At 52.8% G+C, this 14,704-nt stretch overlaps 1 protein-coding gene across 1 annotated transcript in view; it reads right to left on the reverse strand.

The window, feature by feature from the left end:
• Nucleotides 1-5,512: 5,512 nt before the first annotated feature.
• The window catches only part of GLRX3 (glutaredoxin 3), a 29,919-nt gene continuing 20,727 nt past the window's right edge, over nucleotides 5,513-14,704 (reverse strand). Inside the window, exons 6-11 of the mRNA XM_066355798.1 lie at nucleotides 14,413-14,474; nucleotides 11,837-11,894; nucleotides 10,097-10,149; nucleotides 7,562-7,601; nucleotides 7,384-7,476; nucleotides 5,513-5,749 (exon numbers count right to left, since the gene is read on the reverse strand). Of these exons, the coding sequence (XP_066211895.1) occupies nucleotides 5,699-5,749; nucleotides 7,384-7,476; nucleotides 7,562-7,601; nucleotides 10,097-10,149; nucleotides 11,837-11,894; nucleotides 14,413-14,474 (357 nt within the window). The 3' untranslated portion in view covers nucleotides 5,513-5,698. The remainder of the gene's footprint in view (nucleotides 5,750-7,383; nucleotides 7,477-7,561; nucleotides 7,602-10,096; nucleotides 10,150-11,836; nucleotides 11,895-14,412; nucleotides 14,475-14,704) is intronic.

A 14,704-nucleotide genomic window follows, 5' to 3' on the forward strand; every position in this document is an offset into this window, starting at 1 on the left:
GCGTGGCCGGTGGCCGCGCGGGGGACCGGCCCGTAGGACAGGCACCAGGCCGGTCGGGTTGCCATCGCGCTGGGGGACGTCTGCTCCGCGCACGGACCACGCCTCCCCCGCGCGCCCGGGCCCAGCCGCTCCTTGGTCTTCGCGCGCCCCCTGGCGCCCCCTGAGCTCCCCTGCAGGCGGCGCGGGTCGGACCGAGCGCCGCGCGCAGCGCCCTCGCGTGGACACGCGCCATCTCCGCGCGCCCCGTAAGTCTGCGGTCAGCGTGGCGGCCACTCAGCGGTCGGCAGAGCGCTTCCCGCGTGCCGACCTCGAGACCCAGCAGTGGCCTGGGAGCCAGAGCACGGACCGGCGCCGTTTGGCATTCGAGGTGCTGGGGTGGCTATTTCCGTCTACGGCACGCAGCTTGCGCCCCGGCCTGACCCCTTCGAGGTCACTCCGGCCTCGGCCAGCGTCACGCGGCCCTGGGGCTGCAGGCAGAGGGCCGCCCCTGTGGACCCCACGACCGCCGCACTCGGGCACCAGAGATCGGGACCGGGACTCGCCCCGACCAGGCAGGTGAGGAGCCACGGGGCCGCGCGGGTGCGCCCGAGCCAACTTCTCCAGAGGGGCGTACACGGAGGCAGACCCTGCCAAGAGGTGGGCGCACTGGAACTGACCCCTCCAGGAGGATGACCTTGCAGAATGTGGCGTTCCTGGAAGAAGCCGTCCAGGAGCGGCCTCTTCCAGAGCCAGCGCGATGTCCCCACGCGCTCCTGCTTCCACCCCGAGGGGAGCGCACGGGCCAGCGAAGCCGGGCTGGGCCGGTACGCCCAGACATGGCGTGGAGGGCTGCACAGGGCGCGCTGCCACGGTGGCCAGAACAGCACTCTGAGGACTGATCATTCTAAAATCAAATGTGGCCCTCCGGGTCATTAGTGGGGTATATTTGTCAAGAAACGTTCTGTGCTCTTGACTTAGAACCTCGGGGTTTGCACTTAGGTTAGAGGCTTGCTCTCCAGCGCCCCCCGACTCCCCAGGCCACCCCAGCGCACGACCACGCTCCTCTAGGATAACAGAGCACCCACCCAGGATGACCACTCGCTGCCCAGGAGGGGCAGAGATCCAGCCTGGTTTGAACCCTGGTGAGTGACTTGGGAAAGTTTTTGAACTTCTTTCCCCGCTGACGAAAATAGCACCCAGGGGCACCTACTGTGCTGGGTCCTTCGCATTTGTAACTAGCACGCACGTGCTTCGGCAGGCCTGCACTTCAACAGAGGGCCTCTTAGGTGCTGGCCAGTCCCGCCCCCACCTCCTACCCAGCTCTCTGCCCCATCAGGACCAGCCCAGGCCCATCTGTGCTCAGGCTGGCTGGCTTCCCCACCCTTCCCCTCACAGGGGAGGAACACAGTCTGACTCCACCTCTAGGCAGCATGAACTCCCCAGCCAGGTGACCTGACCAGGACCAGATGCCCGCTCCACCTGGTACTCTGAGCTGGTGCAGTCTGCTTCACCTGGTCCCCCATCTGTAAAATGGGCTGGTAATGCCTCCACACAGGGTTGCAGTGAGAATTTACTGATTCCCTGTGTAGGATACTTAGGGCAACACCTGACCACATGAGCACCAGGTGTGACCTGTTGCCACACCACATCAGCACGGAAACGCAGAGGACAAACTCAAGGACAGTGTGACCAGGTTGAGGGTTATGTGTACATTTCTCCAGTGGCAGTTTTGATCAGGTTTGAGGAGAAGATTCATTAGCAGGACCGTGATTATCCTAAGTGGTTCTTCAACAGACTCTCTAGGAAAGAACGCAGGCCAGGGCTTGACACCCACCCTGTCACTCCTCTGTCCACACCCCCTGGAGTGGGCAGCTTCCTGGGCCCGTGCAGTCGCCAGGGTCCTGCCCACGCTTCGTGTACTGCTGCCACCATCTGGAGACTCTCCAACGATGTTGTCTTTGGACATTTCGTGAGTGAAGCCCAATGGGATCACAGAGTGTGTGTGAACATATGTGTAACCTGTGTGTCCACCTGTGCTCCTGGCCCCCAGTTCATAGTGTAGGTAATGCCCCGTGAGCACAGGATTCCAGTGGCCCCCACATGTGGGTGAGTCTCAGAGAAACGTAACAGAACACACGCAGTTAGGGGTGAGGGTCAGGGTGCTCGACCTGGAAACCCCAGCACTGGGCCCAAGGCCACCTCCCCAGTGCAGCTCTCCCGCTCAGTGGCTTTCCCTCTGCAAAGTGCATGGGGCACAGTGGGGCTGGGGACTCTGGGTGGGGTCTTCAGGACACTCAAGGGGCACGCACCTGGGATGCTCCACACCCCGTGAGCTGAGGCTTCCCTGGCCCACAAACAACTTGGGCATCCTCCCTGCCTGCACCCCCCCCAAAGCCAAAGGCCCTGGAATCTCCTGTAGACAGGAAGAGTAAGAGAGAGAGGCAGAGGTAGGAAAGGGCTCTCGGAGGACACACAACCTCCTCATTTTTCATTATATCGTCGTCCTTTATTGAAACACAGGGCAAGAGCATAAAAGCTATTTTAGCTCCTCTTAGAGCAGGGGTCTCAAACTCAACTCAGCATGTGGGCTGCAGAGCAAGATCACAGCCGTTCGGCGGGCCGCACTAGGTCTACAAAAGGCAACTGTTACGCAACACTTTTCTCACTGCAGTTGAAAACAAAAAAAAAATCAGTACAACAAGCACAATTGTACATGCAGTTTACTCAGTGTCACAAAACGACCAGAAACTGTAGTTTGCATCACAACTGCTGTTAACTAAGCTAATATCTAGCTAGGATGCTAGAGAAATGAAAATACAAGTAGGCCCCTAGGCTTACTTAATTTTATCCAAAATATTTTGAACTTCATGGATTAGTCTGCGGGCTGCACAAAATTGTTCGGCGGGCCACATGCGGCCCGCGGGCCGCGAGTTTGAGACCCGTCTTAGAGCATCCAACTTTGCTTCTTCCTGAATAGACTTCCACGTCCAGATTTAAAGCCTCTGTTCCAAAGCCAGGCTGCACCTAGACAGACAGGCACCACCCCCACCCCCACCCCACCCCCGCCCCGCCAGCCACCCTGAGAAAGGGCGCACTCTCCCTCGGTGGGTTCATGTGGGTAAGGTGTAGGGCCCTCAAATAAAATGTGATGTTGTAAGAAAAGATTAAATAAAATTATCTCCAAATGATAACCGTTTAGATGAAGGCAGGGACATAGCAGAGGCCCTTTATACTCACAAGTTGCTGAGTCCGGGCACTTACTTTAGAACACGGAGATAAAAATCTCATCATTTCAAAAGTGAAACATCTGCAGGGGACCGCCGCGGGCCCCTCTGCATGCGGCCCAGCTGCCGGTGTGGGGCGCTCAGAGCACAGAAACGGGCTGGAGCCCTCACGCCAGCTCCCAGCCCCTGGACGTGGCCAGCGAGCCGCTAAGGCACACCCACACTTGCGAGGGCCCTCCCACCAGAGCTCAGACCTGGGGCAGCAGCCAGATGATGTCACCTTTCCTTGCAAACTGCCTCTTCTCCAGTGCTGGGAACAACTCCGTCCCTAGGCCGTGGGCCTCAGAGAGAGGAGGTCAGTGCTGACAAATCGCCTCCATAGCGGCAAGCTTGGTTCTGTTAGGAAACTGATGGGGGGTTGCCGGTGGATTCTGAGGCTCAGTTGGACCCTGTAATCTCCTGACTCCTAAAATGTGCGTAATAAAATCAGATCAGGAATGGCCGCCAGTCTGCACGAAGACCTCTCGATCTTCCTGTCTAGCTGCAAGCACCTGTGAGGTAGAAATATATCCCACTGTCACCCCCGTACACCTGGAGTCCGCGAGCCAACACCTGACGGACGAATACGTGCTCGACCCAGGGATAACGCCCCAGAGACCAACACGAGCCCCCCCTCAAATCACATCACTGACGTTTTTCATCGTGAGAGTCACCCAGAGGAAGGGACATCTGTCCTAAAGTGCACAACGCAGTTTACATGGCCAGGCAACAACTTTTGGCCAGAACAGTGGTCCCCAAACTGGAGGTGGATGTGTTTATGTTAACAGTTAGGCATTTTCTTTATTTGAACAGGCATTAGGAGAAAAACTAGTTTTTCAAATCTCATGGCAAACACATTCTTGCTTAGGATAAGATGAGGTTAAAGGGTGACTTAGCAGAACGTACCCTAGGACAGGTGGCATTTAATGGTCACGAAAGCAGTCCGCGATTTAACTTTGGGATAACGTATACAAGAACATTATGGAGCACTCCTCTGTACACATTCTGAATTCAATGGCTTAATAAAATTGCACTAAAAAACCCATTTCCATCTGCATTTTAAAGGTTTTGTTTATACAATGATTTCCCTTTTAAATGGAAACAAGCAGTTCGAAGATGATGCCCAATTTCCCGATGCCCGGTTCCCGAAGGAGCCCCATCTAATTACAGTGGCGAGAAAAGCCGCCGTGGGATGCTGTTGTCTCTGAGCTGGGGGCAAGGCCTCGTGCACCGCTGTGCTCTGCGCAGACCCCTCTGCAGCACCCACCCCCTCTTCAGTCACACAGCAGGGTCCCAGCATCTGGGGCAGGGCGAGCCTCCCTGGAGATGTTTCTACCTCTCCCCTAGATGGCTGACTGCTGCGCCCTCTGCGTGCCTACCACCGGGCAGTCCATAGACCCCTGGTCCCTGTCAATAGGCTGGGAAAATGCAGTGACCATCTCAGGGCCATTGGTAACCCCAAAATCTCAGAAGCATGGCGGTGAATTCAGCCATGCTGTTAATGGATGAATGGTGAGAGGCCGAATGCAGCCACTAGTTCTTCAATATGCTCGACTCAGGATCAAAAACACTGCTGAAATAATTTTCATGGACCTCAGGATGTTGTCAATCTATTTAAGGCTAAATCAGTACCATGCATGTAATGATCAATATAAGTGGTGACGCTGAACACAAATGGACAACGCTCTGCGGCTGCCCACTGCCTACGTGCTGTGTGACTCACCTCCCTGGGCAGTGCTTCCCGGGTGTGCCGGGACGCACGCCCCGCATCCGCACACGTGCCGGGACGTAGGTCCCACTCAACACTGCTGGTGCCAGCTCGGTGATGCTGTCAGAACAGGACAGTCACCTGCGTTTTCCAAGATGTGAAGTGGCCTTTGGCCAGCGAGGGGAGCCATTGGTCTGGTCTGTGAGTTGTTCTAAACGCTGCTGGGGACTAGACTCCATCATAATTCTCCATTTTCTAGACTTTTTAAAAATTTTTCCATTGATTTGAGGGGGGGTGCAGAAAAGCATCAACTCGGTTCACTTCGTCGTTCCACAGATGTGCACTCTGGTGTGTCTTGCCCGTGCCCTGATCAGGGGTGGGACCCGCGAGCCCCAGTGTGCTGGGTAGATGCTCCCCGCACTGGGCCACCGGCCAGAGCCAACTGCCTCGCTTAACTCCTACAAGAAGCCCCCATGTTAGAAAGAGAGACTTCAGGCAGATCAGTCGCAGTCACTCTGTGGTCAGCACCACTGTAAAAATTAACTTTTTTACACGATTTTTAACTGAATTTGAATATGTTTATTATGTTCTATTTTTGGTGGAAAAAACGTAACATAGGCTCCTTTAGCGCAGCCTGCACAGTGCAGAGAGGGGCCGGGAACCGCGCTCCTGCCCCGCCAGCTGCACGCTGACCCCGCGGCTCCGCTCCCTCTCTTCCCACGCCAGCGGGCACTGCACTCCACGCGGATCACTTCTCTCCTTGCAGGGTGGACAGCAACTCGCCATTCTCTTTCAGCTCCTTAAATGAGAAAGAAAACAGAACGAGCACACGTGTGTGTGAGGACACCCTGATGACAGATGGCATCTGTATCAGGGAACCAGAAGAAGCTCCCGTCTATGGACGCACACTGAACATGCTGCCACACGCCTGTCAGAGGACACTGCAGGTGACAAAATTCAGGCGTCTAAACCAGCCGACTGTTCAGCACTAGCAAACGGAGCAACAGGAACGGAACAAAGCTTCTGAGTTAAATAGCGACACACAGGGAAAGAAGCTGAGGGATGGAAGGAAAAAGCAGCAAGTGCCCGGTGCTGACCCACGTCCACTGAGACATGCACGGCACCACTGCCCACTTCAGTCTCCAGCCCACCTGGAAAAGCAACAGTGCTGCTGTGGACATTAAAATATAAAGGCCAGGAACATGAGCAAGACACAGTAATTCAGAAGTATTCCTGTGCCCGTCTTTCAGAAAATGTGGACACCACCATCAAGTGTACGATGTGACAGGGCAAGATGCTCTGGTTTAGATCCAGGTTTCATCTGACGGAACTCAGAGTTATTACGGGACATTAGGCAGCTCGCCTCCGGATCCAACCCGAGGGGCACACGAGCTCAGCTGGCCCTCAGTGAGGTCGGGGCCATCTCCCCACATAACAAGCAGAGGCCCTGCTGCATGCGAGGCCCAGCAGCACTGTCCTGAGCACACGACTCGGAGGCCAGAGCCCTCAGACAGAACCTGCACTCCAGGACTCCCTAGTGTGACCTCGGGAACAGCTCGCCCTGGTCATGTCTGCGCCCCACCCAGGGGGCAGGGGTGGGGGCGGGGATGAGGCTTCTTGCTTTCCTCGGAGGCCGTCCTGGGCAGAGCTGACCTGCCCCAGACCCGCCACCACCCTCCTCCCGCACCACAGGCCCTGGTGGGCCCGGGGGCGGCTCAGCTCCCCTCTGGTTCTGGGCTGACCAGTGCAGTCTGGAGCACAGGTGCTACCACGTGGGGTGCCCTCAATTCTAGACTCTACATTCTAGAAGAAAAATCACAGCCACCTAAACCCAACGGGAGTGTACTTAAAGCAAACCAGCATGTGAGTGAGGCAAGTAGAAGAACGTGAGAAAACTGTACGATTATAATGACGAGAGCAGAGGCACAGAAACACAGACGTTCCCGCTGCAGCCCTCTGCACGGGGCCCCACACAGGGGCAACTGGAAGGACACGAGACCAGGGGTAAGTGGAGGATGCACAGTGTCCACAGCAGAGCCGATAGTGAAGAAAAGTGGAGAGCACGCAGGGAAGTCCCCGCGGATTTAGAACACGGGCGTAAAAGCGATTCTGGACCTTGGCCACGATGAAAGCCTCTCTCAACACCACTTCCTAGAGTCTGGATGCTGGTGGCACCCCCAGGACACAGAAGGGGCTCCCAGGAGGAGCCGCCAGAGACGGGAGAGGGAGACTGACTAGCTCAGGGGAGCACTGAGGGCTATCTGGTACAGCAGTGACACTGAGAATGACAAGAAATTGACGCCCGACATGGTGACGCTAGGACGACCGCCCACGCAGCCAGGAGAAAGGCAGCAAGGACAGCCCCCGAGCTCCTGCTCACAGTGAAGCCACCCCACTCCCCGTCCTGAGGTACCTGATGGATTGGGACCTCACCTTAACAATGTCCAGCCCTCCAATGAGCTCCCCTTTCACATACAGCTGAGGGTACGTCGGCCAGTTGGAGAACGTTTTCAATCCTTGCCGGACCTACGGAAACAACAGGAACCCTAAACCTTCCCACCAGGCTCGAGTGACAAGAAGTCAGACAAAGGACATAAAGCACAGAGCTTACTTCTTCATCCTCCAATATATCGAATGTCTCATAGTCAACACTAAAAAAGAGGAGAAAAGCATTAACAGCAAATTCAGTTTTAAACAAAAACTGTAAAACTTATTCTGTGTTTTAAAAATTGTCAAGAAAAAAGAAAAGTAAATAAATCATTTTGATGCTAACAAAATTTACTGAAGAAAAACAGAAACACTTTTACTTCATAATCTGTCAGGTACTATTCAGAAGAAGTCATCCCAAGATACCCATTTATCTGAATATTCCTCTAGGTAGTATTAGGTTAAACAGGGTCAGCAGATCTTTTCCTAAAGGGTGAAAGAAACATTTAGGTTCCGCAGGCCACAGCCAGAGGTACAGAGCACTGGCTGCACCTCACCTGTGACACAGAATAAACGTATTTCAGAACCCACATGCTGTTTCCAATATGCACAAAACCAGGGACGGCGTTGTGCTTTGTGCTGTATAAGGAATGAAAAAGTCACCCCCTGGGGATCAGGGACCCCTTGGAGTGGGACTGGGGGTCTAGGGACATTCAAAAGTTGGCCAAAGAAAATGTCACACAGAAAACTCAAAGCCACCCTCACAGAGAAACCTTGTTTGCTTAGTAAACAAGATTCCAAAACAACTGTCCATGGTGCAGAAACAGTTGGAAAAATAAGACGACAGGATAAATCAGCAGCAAATACCAAAAAATGAATGTTTGGAAAGAGCAAAAAAAGAATTAAAAAAAGGACCCACACAGGTGAGTCTCCTTCAGGGAGGCAGCCCCCCTTAATGCCAACAGTCTGATAAAAGGTCAGGGGTCTGGGGGCCGCAGTCCTGACAGTTCTTCGCAGTGACCTCCCCCACTGTGCACAGGGCCTCAGCCCCGGGGTGGTGGACTGGCAGGCAGGGCAAGTGCGAGAACGGAGGAGGAGGAACAGGGCTCCCTGTCCACCTGCCCACGTCTCCCGAGGGTCTGCGCTGTGTTCCGCCATTCCACCAGGAGCCGGTCTGCACGGTGTTCTCCCAGAGCCGTCGTGTTAGCAAGGCTGGAGCGGGGGTGGGGGGCTGGGGGACTCCCAGAGACGCCCGCTCGGCTCCGAGAGAACCGGCACTTCCGCCCCACCAGGCTCCCCAGATCCGGGACAGAAAGCAGGCAGGGAGACTTGCCCAAACACGAGAGCAGATGCATGTCCTGGCCTCATGACCCGGCAGAGGGCGCCCAGGGGACAGGCTGGGCTGGGGGAAGGGACCAGTGTCACCGTGCAGCGGTGGTGGGGACACACCAGCCAGCCAGCCCGCCCTGCACCCTCAGGCAGTGTCAAGGCCGGTGAGACCCTGCAGGGGATCATGGGCTGACCAGACTGCTCTGGGAAATGTCACGGCCACCTGAAGAGATCAGCTGGTTTTCTTTGTCCCCAAAGTTGTCTTTAAACCTGTTACACTCGGCCCTGGCCGGTTGGCTCAGCGGTAGAGCGTCGGCCTGGCGTGCGGGGGACCCGGGTTCAATTCCCGGCCAGGGCACATAGGAGAAGCGCCCATTTGCTTCTCCACACCCCCCCCCCCCTCCTTCCTCTCTGTCTCTCTCTTCCCCTCCCACAGCCAAGGCTCCATTGGAGCAACCACAGCCAAGGCTCCATTGGAGCAAAGATGGCCCGGGCGCTGGGGATGGCTCCTTGGCCTCTGCCCCAGGCGCTAGAGTGGCTCTGGTCTCAGCAGAGTGATGCCCCGGAGGGGCAGAGCATCGCCCCTGGTGGACATGCCAGGTGGATCCCGGTCGGGCGCATGCAGGAGTCTGTCTGACTGTCTCTCCCGGTTTCCAGCTTCATAAAAATACAAAAAAAAAACAAAAAAAAAACCCTGTTACACTCAGCCACTTTCCCCTCTGCCCAAGAACGTCTCAACATTTCGAGAATGACTTTCCTTCCCAATCATTTCCTAGGCTGCCTAATCTAGTTAAAGCCATGGTTACAATACCTATAATATTAAAAAAACAAGTGTGAAATAATAAGAGAAGTTAGCAAAAACCATGTGACAAACCCTACAGAGCATGTGCTAAACAATCCAAACAAGAGGCTTTGTTTTCATCTTTTAAACTGAGGTATAACTGACATGCAGAAGTGGCTTTGGTTTTATCATAAAAATCAATCCCAATTTTCTCACCTGGCGGCCTCTCACTGAACAGATCAAAAGCAAGGACCTGCACCTCACTGACCAACTGACTTAATATGTGCCCTGTCAGCTTTGTGGACTGTTATAGACTCTAGAAAATTAAAAATCTAAGTTCACTTTCCCTAAAATGTTTTTGTGCCGATTAAGTACTCAGCTATTAACTTTCCTCTGGGGAAGTAGTCATTTCAGTGTTGCCTAAAAAGCACGTTTGTTACCTGTAGTCTGAGACTGGCCAGAAAACTCTATTGTTATCTAACTTAAAGCATTCACAAAACAGTATAGCAAAAATAAACAGATAAAAATACACGGTGCAGGAAAACACCAGTGGGAGAACTGGAAACTTAGAATTTCTTAAAAACAAATTCGAAAATAAGACTGACTTACCCAGTACTATTTAGTATTTCCAGAATTTGTTTGCTGAATCCACATTTAGCTTCCTAAATCAGAAAGAAAAGGGAAGAGGTGTTGCCTTTTGCACACGGCCCACAGCAGGGCTGTACCTAACACTCTGTCCATGGGACGGCACGTGGGCGAGCACACGCTCCCAGGCCCCTCACGTCAGGTCAGTCGGACAGTATGGCTTCAGGAGGCACCTGACACCCCCCTGCCCCTTCCAGTACTGACCCCTCCAGACCCTGTCCCATTGCACAGCCCAGACTGGCTTCAGTGACCATGGGAGGTGTCATGTATCTGCTAGTCTCTCTGGGGTCAGAAGTCCCTGAGTCCAGTCTCAGCGCTCTCCTGAGATTTCACTCACACAGATAACCCCAACTCCTCAACCTGACACTATCGTCACTGTCCTGTCCCATTCCACTCAGCCAGGGAAATCCCACCCTTTTCAGGCCACAGGAAGCTGAGAAGAGGCGTGACCCCACAGACATCTTAAGAGCACTCATAATCACGTTCCCAAAATATACAAATACTTTCTGGGCTTCCAGAAAGTGTTTTGAGAATAAAAATAATCACCAAAAAGAATTTAAAAAGAAAGATGACTTTTTTACTACTGGGAATTACTAACTTCCTCTGTTTCATTTTAGTAAATACAGTGTCGAAGAACCGAAGTCCTCATCCAGTGACCACAACATGCTGAAATTCACATCACTGCTTTCTGGGTTAGACTGCTTTCATTGTAAGGGTTATACTAACCAACTCCTCAGAGAACTAACTGGTTCACTATACTAGTTATAGTACTAATCAACTCCTCAGAGAACTGGTTCACTATATTAGTTATAGTACTAACCAACTCCTCAGAGAACTAACTGGTTTTACTATACTAGTTATAGTACTAACCAACTCCTCAGAGAACTAACTGGTTCACTATACTAGTTATAGTACTAACCAACTCCTCAGAGAACTAACTGGTTCACTATACTAGTTACATTAGACTTTCATGAGTTATTGTCACCTCACTCTGAGAAGACGCCGTGAGGTGTCATGCTGTCTGCTCACACAAGGGGAAAGCGAGGCTGTGAAGTTAGGTCAAAACGACAGGGACCACCCACGACCCGTAAGAACTGTACTGACGCGAGAGGAGCCTCTCAGGGCAACACCGCAGAGGGAGGTCGGCTGGGTCAGGGGTTCTTACCCAGTTACGGGCAGACCCCTGGAGACTTCGGTGAACCCTGAGCACGCCCCTTGTAGACATGCAGGACTATGCAGTTACAGAAGAGAAAACCAGTGTCAAACTGCTCCATTCGTCATCACACAAGCACTGGGCACACGGGCAGCGAGGCCTACTTGTCCACCGTGGACACGTCCAGAGGATGGTCCAAAGCCACCATCGTGAGACCACAAGGCTCCCTGTCCTCAGTGCGTGCGGTGACCCAGCCGCGCTCTGTGCAGCCAGTGGACACAGACAGTGGCTCGCACAGAGTTACCAGTGCTGACCAGTGAGCTGATGAGGTCTGGCAGCAGAGAAACGCACCCCACTGCATGCCGAGGATGGAGTCAGAAAAGGCAGATGACTTTGTTTGATCTCCGTAAGCAGCAATTAAGGCCCAGATAACTTCCTGGCACCACCGCGGCTTCATTAGCTATCGCTGGAAAAAAGATGCTAAGTGTCCCCTTGCTGCAGATGTTAACATCAAAAGAAATTACAAATAAAACCATTTCTGAGTTCTTTACCTGTTTGTTTCCTTTCATAAAGAGCATCACGGAAGCTTTATTGGTCAGCACTCTGAGCCTGAGGAGAGAGAATGGGTAAGAGATGGCTCAGCTCGGGTATTAAACAGCGCCTCTGCTCCGCGCAGGAGCGGCGTGCGTGCTGAGGGACAGACACAGGCGGGGGCCCCCAGCTCCGCGTGGCAGTGAGCAGCAGGCGCACTGATGTTCCCTTCACTTCCCACTCTCCCTGGGCCACTGTGAAACACAAGATGGCTTTTTAAGGCAACGAATGTTCCTTCAAGTTGCAATTTAAGCCCATCAACTCAGTTTAAAAAAAATAATAATAACCAATTCAATAAGGAATTGTACAATAAGGGGCCCATTCGGAACTTCCAGAACTCCACTTCGGTGTTGCTGTTTCATCCTGAGGCTGCACACGGCCCCACACACCCCGTGAGCACAGGCTGCCCCTGGAGGGGGGCTGGACCTCCGAACACCAGCTGCCACTGGCCGCGGCCACCAGGTCCTCTCGTCTGGCTGCAGATCAAGTGTTTCACACAGTCCTTCACACACCGTCACCTAACTGCTGTCAGGAACTTGCACCACGGCACAGTGGCCAAGTCAGACAGGTCTCAGGAACAACCTGCTGTCCCCACGCCGGCTGCGGAAGACCCTCTGGGCCGCGCGGTGCCCATCACGTTCTCCTAACGACCCTGGTTCTCTAGGTCACACGAGGTCCCAACCACCTCACAGAACGACGCTGTCACAATGAAACCAGATCGTGCACAAGGCTGTCATACTCGCTCTCAGCAGAGCACCGTCTGCTGATTCTCACACAGTAAGAAACAGCAGGACACTAATCCCGGCTGTCCACCTGGTAACCAGGGGAGCAAACCAGGTCCCTCTGAGCCCCCCAGAGATGGCACCCACCCCCGGAGCTCTGGCTCCTGCACTATTCCTCCCAGCAGTCCTTTAAATTATGACTCAAACACCCTGAAGGTTACTTCCTACATAATCCTAGCCAGTCAGCCTGCAGAATCTGAAACCACACGGGACGAGGCGCCCCCAACCCCCCCCCCCCCCACAGCAGTCAAGGACAAACGCACAGCTCGGGGCATGGCAGCTGTGGGCTGCCCGGCGTCCCAGCCAGGAGCACAGCCAAGGACCCAAGTCCCAGGGGTGGGGGCGTCCCTGTCTCATCAGGAGGCAAGGAGGGGTGTGCATCGTGAAAAAAAGTGCCGCCCTGAAGGTCAGCTTGACATGCATGGAACACTATCTGTGAGGACTACTTTATTAATCAATGACAGATAAATCAGGTAGTTATTAAACACTTTTAGAAATTCTCAAAATGTCAAATGGCAAGGCAGTTACAGGAGGAAGTTTGAGCTTAAAAACTGAATCCCCATTGTTCACAACAGCAAAGATCTGGAAACAGCCCAAGTGTCCGTCAGAGGACGAGTGGATTAAAAAGCTGTGGTATATATATACTATGGAATACTACTCAGCCATAAGAAATGATGACATGGGATCATTTACAACATGGATGGACCCTGATAACATTATATGGAGTGAAATAAGTAAATCAGAAAAAACTAAGAACTATATGAATCCATACATAGATGGGACATAAAAATGAGACTCAGAGACATGGACAAGAATGTGATGGTAACAGAGGGGGTGGGGGGAGGAAGGAGAGAGAGGGGGTGGGGGGAGGGGAGGGGCACAAAGAAAACCAGATAGAAGGTGACGGAAGACAATTTGACTTTGGGTGAGGGGTATACAGCATAATCAAATGTCAAAATAATCTGGAGATGTTTTCTCTGAACATATCTACCCTGATTTATCAATGTCACTGCATTAAAATTAATAATAATTTTTAAAAGGTAATTAAAAAAAAAGTGCATAAACACACCAAAAAACTGAATCCCCAACAATGAATGGCTGATATGCTACATGTCAAAAGAAATTCCTTTTTCAACCTCTACATTAATTCATATTTATTGCAACAAAAATTCCTTTAAGTCTCCCTATAGGCTGAAGTCCAAAATTTCTATAAGATAAAATGTTTGAAAGCTGATCGAGATCCTTCATAAAATGAGTCAGACAGATTTTAGAGCCCCGAGATCTCCTTGAGTTTGAAGCCATCGTGGTTCAGAAAGGCGGGGAGCCCGTGTGCACATGCACCGCAGACACAGCACTGCTGTCCGCCCCGAACACCCCCGTTCCGACAGGACAGGGGCAGCAGCAGGGGCTCCGCGTAGGAAACACAGGTCACCCAGTCAGGCTGAGAAGAGCCCCTGACGACAACCTGGACACCAACAAAGTTGGACCCTGGCTCGAAAATGCAGACACTACCCACAGTCATCCCACGTGGCAGACACTTCTACAGGAACAAAGAACATCATCCAGCTGGGGACACAGAACGTCCCCAGTCCCCATCAGACCTTCCTGGTTAGCATGACTGTCTGCCAACAGCAGACTGGTGACCTCGACATACAGGACACATCTGATTGCTATACAGGAGGACAATGCAAAAACTGGGGATTAAAAATACACTTAAACAATGAGAGACTATTTGAAACTCTTAAAACACTTACCTCTCCTCTAATTTGGGGGCTTTGGGGCAGATTGTATCTAGTTCATCAGAGGCTTCCAGCTCCTGCAATGAACACATGTGCAAGTTTAAGAAAGCGTTCATAAGATCAACGCCCTGGCCATAACACAACACAGAACTTCAGTCACAGTTGTCTCACCGGAAACACCGGTGTGTGTTCCCGACTCGTATTGGTAGGTGTGGGTGTGCTTAAGAAATTCACACTGAAGATGTGTTACAGCACTTACAAAACTGCGCTCTAAGGGAAACTCAACCAGGGACAGACTGCCCGGTTC

Source organism: Saccopteryx leptura, chromosome 13 (genome assembly GCF_036850995.1).
Source record: "Saccopteryx leptura isolate mSacLep1 chromosome 13, mSacLep1_pri_phased_curated, whole genome shotgun sequence".
In the NCBI taxonomy this organism is placed as follows: domain Eukaryota; kingdom Metazoa; phylum Chordata; class Mammalia; order Chiroptera; family Emballonuridae; genus Saccopteryx; species Saccopteryx leptura.